Source organism: Pyricularia grisea, chromosome VI (assembly GCF_004355905.1).
Source record: "Pyricularia grisea strain NI907 chromosome VI, whole genome shotgun sequence".
Taxonomy (NCBI): Eukaryota; Fungi; Ascomycota; class Sordariomycetes; order Magnaporthales; family Pyriculariaceae; genus Pyricularia; species Pyricularia grisea.
In genome coordinates, this window is record NC_044974.1 from 1,249,040 (window position 1) to 1,255,334 (window position 6,295).

Genomic DNA, 6,295 nt, shown 5'->3' on the forward strand with positions numbered 1-6,295 from the left:
TATCTGAGACTCACTCATCAATGAAACGCAATATAAAGACTTCAGCTGAATCCTAAAATTGAAGAAAACGAGTGCTTCTTCATTACTCTTTTAGCTGCTTTTAGGAGCTTTTAAGGTGAAAACATCCAGATTCTCTACTCCTTTAAGGACTCTCAGGCATGGGTTTCTTGTGCTGGAAAGACACGAATTTAGCTAACCTCTCTCTGATTGGTATCAAATAGCCCCTCACAACGCCAACATGAGGTTCGTGACAGTCGCTGCAGCGACGCTGCCAAGTGTTCCGCTCGACTTTGTGGGAAACAGAGATCGTATTCTAGAGTCCATCAAGCTTGCCAAAGAAAAGGGTGCAACTCTTCGAACAGGCCCGGAGTTGGAGATTCCAGGATATGGATGTCTTGATCATCATCTTGAAGTATGTTTTTGGCTCAGGTCCCTGGTCAGAGTTTTGATAAGAGCTCTGAGATGGATGGCCCAGTTGTGTCACTCTTTCCTGGCTCAAATAAATAGAGCTTCAACCAACTGAAAAACATGAACACATATAGGGCGATACCGAGCTTCACAGTTGGGAGGTCCTTGCTGAAATCATCTCAGACCCTGTTTGCAAGGACATGCTCGTCGACCTGGGCTTGGGTGTCAAGACCAGGAACGTGCAGTACAACTGTCGTGTGCTCTGTACATACAAGAAGATATATGCTATTCGGGCAAAGCAAGGTTCGTATGTGTTCTTTGAGCACTTGTAGCTCTTCGAAAACCTATTACTGAAACAGCCACTTGACAGCACTTGCCGGAGATGGCCTCTATCGTGAGCCCCGACACTTTACGGCATGGGTTAAAGAGCGTCAGGTAGAGACGCACAAGCTGCACAAAGTTGTACGGGATGTCACCGGGCAAACTACGGTTCCAATTGGTGATTTCATCCTCGAGACTCCCGATACTTCTGTGACGTGCGAGACCTGCGAGGAGCTGTTTGTCCCTAGGAACCCATCAATCTTCAGTGGCCGTATGTGCACCCCCCAGACCTTGATTGTGTGGTAATCTAGTCTGCGTCTAGCAACCAAACATACGCTAATCTTACACGTGTGAAGTTAACGGCGCCGAAATCATTCTTGTAAGTCATACCACTTTGACAGCTGCTATTGAAAAACGGGTCAGAGCAAAGTTGAGATAAGGTAACTAACTGTATAACTTGAAGAACTCGAGTGCCTCGCACGCCGAGCTTCGTAAGCTTGGTACGCGCCTGAACCTTATCTCGAATTCGACACGTAGCAATGGTGGACTATATGTCTATGCAAATGCATCTGGAATCGATGGCGAGGCTAGAATGCTCTTGTAAGTCCAGTTGGATCTAACTCTATCTGGATTACAATATGTTACTCACATACATGGGTACTCCAGTGATGGAAGTAGCATGATCATCCAGAACGGTGAAGTTTTGGCTCAGTCATCACAGTTCTCCCTTCTCCCCGTAGAAGTCACTGTCGCCACTGTCGACCTCGAACGAGTTCGGAGCTACAGGACTAGTGCCAGTCGAAACGTACAAGCCGCCCGTCAACCCGAGTATCCTCGAATCGACTGTGATATTGAGTTGGCCCGCCCAAGTGAGGAAATTTTCAGATCGAACAAGTTGATCGCCTCGGAAATCCCCATTCGCATCTTGGACCCCATGGAGGAGATTCACATGGCTACCTCAGTGTACCTGTGGCAGTATTTAGTCCGCAGCTCAGGTGCCGGCTTTTTCCTGGCATTATCTGGAGGACTTGACAGCTCATCTGTTGCTCTGTTTGTCTACGGCATGGCCAAACTGGTCTTTCTCTCCATCAAGAAGGGCGAAGAAAACACACTGAACGACTTGCGCAAGGTTACGGGCATCAAGGACTACGTACCCGAGTCACCAGAGGAAATAGTTGGCAAGCTGCTGCACACATGCTTCATGGGCACAGTCAACAGCTCAGACGAAACTCGATCAAGGGCGAAGAGACTGGCGGAACGCCTTGGCGCTTACCACACTGACATCAACATCGATAACGCTGTCCAGGCCCACGAATCGATCATCGCAAGCGCACTCGGTGGCTTCAAACCCAAGTATGCAGTCGAAGGGGGCACCAATAGCGAAAACCTGGCGAAGCAAAACATTCAGGCCAGAAACCGACTGGTGGTATCTTATGAGCTTGCTCAGTTATCCACGCAAGCTCGAGGACTTCCGCGAGCCGGAGCTTCTTTACTTGTGCTGGGATCAGGCAACGTCGACGAGAACCTCCGTGGGTACTACACCAAGTACGATGCCAGCTCTGCGGACCTGGCGCCCCTGGGATCGATATCCAAAAACGATGCCAAGGACTTCCAGCGCTGGGCACGCGACAACTGGGACCTGAGCATCATGTCTGAGTTCATCGATGCAATCCCATCGGCTGAGCTGCTTCCTCTCTCGGCCGGCGTTCAAGCTGATGAGGTGGAGATGGGTTTGACGTATTCGGAACTGTCTGACTTTGTAGGTATTTTCTCGCCAGATGGGGCTTGAGCGATCATCGTTAACAATAAAACCTTACAACAGGGAATTCTCCGCAAGGTTGACAAGCTCGGTCCATGGTCGGCGTACCTGCGCCTCCTCAGCCAATGGAAGGAGCGTCCTGGCTTCGGTCCTCGCGAGATTGCAGAGAAGGTTTTCCTCTTCTTCAGGTTCTATGCCATCAACCGACACAAGGCTACCATCATCACCCCCAGCGTCCACTTGTCCGCGTATAACCCGGACGACAACAGACACGAGTGAGTCTTTTGAATGTTTATGACACCCCCTGATTACATATTCTTGAGAGTTTACTGACGGGTTGGTTTTGCATCAGTCTGCGCCCATTCCTCTACGTCGTTAACTGGCCTTGGCAGTTTAACAAGATCAGGAAGCATGTCGAAGAGATGGAGAAGGACATGTAAACAGTAAGGTATTTGTAGATTTGGTTGCATAGACTTTGGGTTACCTGGTGACAGCTATATGACAACGGCATCGTGTCACGAAACGAAGCCCAAATATTGAGGTTAAAGATCGTTTCAGCCACTCGTCCATTGCATCCATCGGCGAGAAAGTAGAGCTTTTCTCAGCAGCTCGGCGGTCCTTCCTACGCTTTTATTGGCTGAAATAAAGCTGACAAGGATAAATCCGAGTTCCAGAGAAAAGGTGATTGTTACTTACGCTGGATGTGTTCTCTACACCTTATCGCTCGAAGGTCTAAGCTGAATCTAGACTCTGGGCGTTTAGCTTATCAGCACTTGTTGCCTTAAAACTGGTTCGCTTCATTTTTTTGCAGTTCGCCAATGCTCTTATGAATTTGTCTTTTCTGCAATGTTTTACACTGTTGCTTATTTCTCCATCACCCGTTTGGGCGTGGGTTCAGCTAAGAAACATATCTTGTTCTCCTTTTCCTCAAACTAACTGAGCAGTACTCCTAGAGAATGGTTTCGAACTACTCGGCCAGAATTCCCCAATCTTTGGAATGGTTTGTGAGACACAGCAACAAGCCCACCTGACCAATCACCCAGTTAGAAAGAGAGAGTTAAGCGAGACTTGCCTCCAATGGACAGCGGCGCTGCCCAAGCGGTGCAACCCTAAACTTTCAGCCTCAGCTTTGCGCCTTTCCAGGTGTGCGTGTGCTACAGAGTGCGCATTTCTCTCTGATTCAGCCGGCGCAATCCCAAGGAGGGACGGGGAAGGATACGCGCAGTCCCGGGTGCAAAGTGACTCAAATCGCCCTCTAAATGACCTATCAAGTGATGGCCTATTCAGGCGTCGAGGGGAGGCAGAAGGACCAAAGGAGATCCGAACAGGTTTCCCAATGCAGATTAACCCATACAGATTTGTCCCCCGAGAGGCAACCAACAGCCTTGATATTTATTTGGGCGGTGGTCATGTGTCCTGGTTTTCTGCTCGCTGGCTCCTATGAAGCACAGAGGGGGTGTCACGTCACATGAAGGACGGACTGCCAGTGATAAAGACTAAACACGTCGCACTTCTCTTGTTTAATAAAGAAAGTCGTGCGACCCGAGAGTATATCACCTAACATTGACCTACAAAGAAAGAAACACAGACCCAAGCCTGATACGATGGGCAGAGCACTCTTAATCGGATGGGCTTGTAGTAGCCTGTTGGTTACAGCCGTCTCTGGGGCAAACTTTACAGAGTGTTACAGTAAGGCCTTGAGCAATTACACGAATATGAACAAAGCCGACCCCATAAGGGATTTATACTTTTGGAAATATGAATTGTATGGCCTCAAGAACAAGTCAGCCAGACCACAAATAGTTCTTACACTCGCAGGCTGCGAGGAGTTCTGCGGCCGAGACCCCCAATACAACAACGTTATCGACGCATTCCAGATCCTGACAACATGGGTGCTTCCAGCCATCGCCCTGATGAGCCAACTCCCTTACGAGTCGTTATCGGACCGCTGGAGAAAGAACCTGGCTGCGTTTGGCAACTGGGTCGGCGCTCCGGCTGCCGCCCTGACGACTACCTTTTGGAATATTGTGCTGATCCATCAATGTTCCGTCAAGGATGGCCTATTCACACTTGAGGAGGATAGAGATAAGATACGTGATGCCCTCTACATCCTCAGCTGCATCAACCAGTACGAGTACCCTCGACATGAGCAAGCCGGCCGCGACTTGCGTCGAGACTCGGCCCTTCTCAAGGGCATTTTGTACCCTTATTTCAAGCCTGGTTTGATCTCGACAAGACAAAGCAAGCTTCTGGCCAACCTCAACCAACACCTCGCATTCCAACTGCGCCTTCAGAGGCGCAAAGGGGTTTATCCTATCTTTATCAGCATCGGCTGGTTCGGGATGGCGTTTGCATTTTCGATAGTCATCTCGTTTGCTACGCTGGGCGACAACACCACCGCCCACTCGCTCGCCCTCGGGCTGCTCCTCTCCTGGGTGCCCGTCATGCTCTTCGCGACCGTCATCGACCGCAACCCGACGTCTGCCACTCGTTGCAGCGAGCTCATTCAGCGATGGCTGTTCAATATCGACAGGCTGCTCCCCACGACGGTGCTGCCGACCCTGCCGATGACCTTTTGGCAGGCACATCACGGTGGTCGAAGGCGCGCTGATAAGACAGAGGACTTTGACATTGGCGAATACATGGGACAGGGACGCACCCTTCGGTACTGCGGCGTCGCCGACACAGTCCTCGACATGATCAAAAACCCTAGGGAAGCGACGCTAGACGTCCCGGACCTGTCGGTGAGCAACAGACACAAAAAGTTCCAGACCGATCTGACGAAGCGACCGTGGGGATGGATAGCGGTGTGGCTCATCAGCCAGGGCGTCGTGACCACCAGCTTCGGCATGGCCTTCATGGTGTCGTTCAACACGCCGACGCAGGGCCTGGGCTGCCGCTCGCTGCTGTACCTCTGCTGGTGGCTCCTGGTCCTCCCCTCGTGGCTGATCCTGGGGGTGTTTCAGGAGCCCAACCCCAAGGTGCGCAGCGCCATGGTCGTTCCGAACCTGCTCGCCGTCGCCGTCCTCTTCGCCATAATGCTGGTGCAGTCGTTTGGCGGGCTCAACAACTGCCTGTGCAAGACGAGCGTCTTTGGCCTGCGGCCCTTTGGTCGCTACATGGATTTTGAGAACGCCGACTTCTACAAGCAGTACTACGACGTCCAAGCCTTCTGGGGTTCCGCGACGGGTATCGGCGGTGCGGCCATGGTGATCTCGATATCTTGGCTTGCTTGGAAGTGGCACAAATCCTCGGCTCTGTGGCGGGTGACGGAGTATACCACCGTCAAGGTCGAGGATGACGTGTCTCTTGAGTGGCTGACCTAATACTGAGATGGCACTGGTGTTTTTTTTTTTTTTTTTTTTTTTTTGACAAAGATTATAATGTATGATAGTAATAATGTTGCATGGAGGGTTTGTTTCGGGCACTAAAGTTGGAACTCCCTTGACGAGTTCTGGGTATTTTTTTGACGGATAATCACTGTATACAGTTAGACTTGGTCCATTTAACAAAAAGAATCTTCTGCGTCTTGAGAACAGAGGCCTTTGTAAGCCACGTGGTACCAATGACGCCGTGCAATCAAATGCCGTGTCAATTATTTTATAGTATTCTATGCTAAAACATCAAACAATAACCGCTGAAGTATGCAGGCTAGACCAATGGTATCAACTGTTAACCAAAACTGATGTCCAGCATGAAGGAAAAACATACGCTCCCAAAGTAACAGGATGGGAAAAGACGAGAAAAATAAACGGCCAAGGTAAACAAAAAAAAAAAAAAAAGGAAGAAGATAAAATCATCCACAGA

The 6,295-nt window shown here is 50.1% G+C and overlaps 2 protein-coding genes across 2 annotated transcripts; one reads left to right on the plus strand and one right to left on the minus strand.

Moving 5' to 3' along the window:
- Positions 1-221: 221 nt before the first annotated feature.
- Positions 222-5,814, plus strand: PgNI_11499 (uncharacterized protein; the record flags this gene model as incomplete). The annotated part of the gene is made up of 11 exons (XM_031131465.1): positions 222-412; positions 543-711; positions 779-1,000; positions 1,086-1,108; positions 1,193-1,329; positions 1,396-2,488; positions 2,552-2,763; positions 2,841-2,924; positions 3,037-3,169; positions 3,540-3,631; positions 4,077-5,814. The coding sequence occupies exons 1-11, from the start codon at positions 239-241 to the stop codon at positions 5,812-5,814; spliced, it is 4,077 nt and encodes a 1,358-aa protein (XP_030976699.1). The 5' UTR covers positions 222-238.
- PgNI_11500 (uncharacterized protein) lies at positions 4,549-5,186 on the minus strand (the record flags this gene model as incomplete). Its single annotated transcript, XM_031131466.1, has 2 exons — positions 4,549-5,049; positions 5,148-5,186. The coding sequence occupies 2 exons, from the start codon at positions 5,184-5,186 to the stop codon at positions 4,549-4,551; spliced, it is 540 nt and encodes a 179-aa protein (XP_030976820.1).
- Positions 5,815-6,295: the final 481 nt, after the last annotated feature.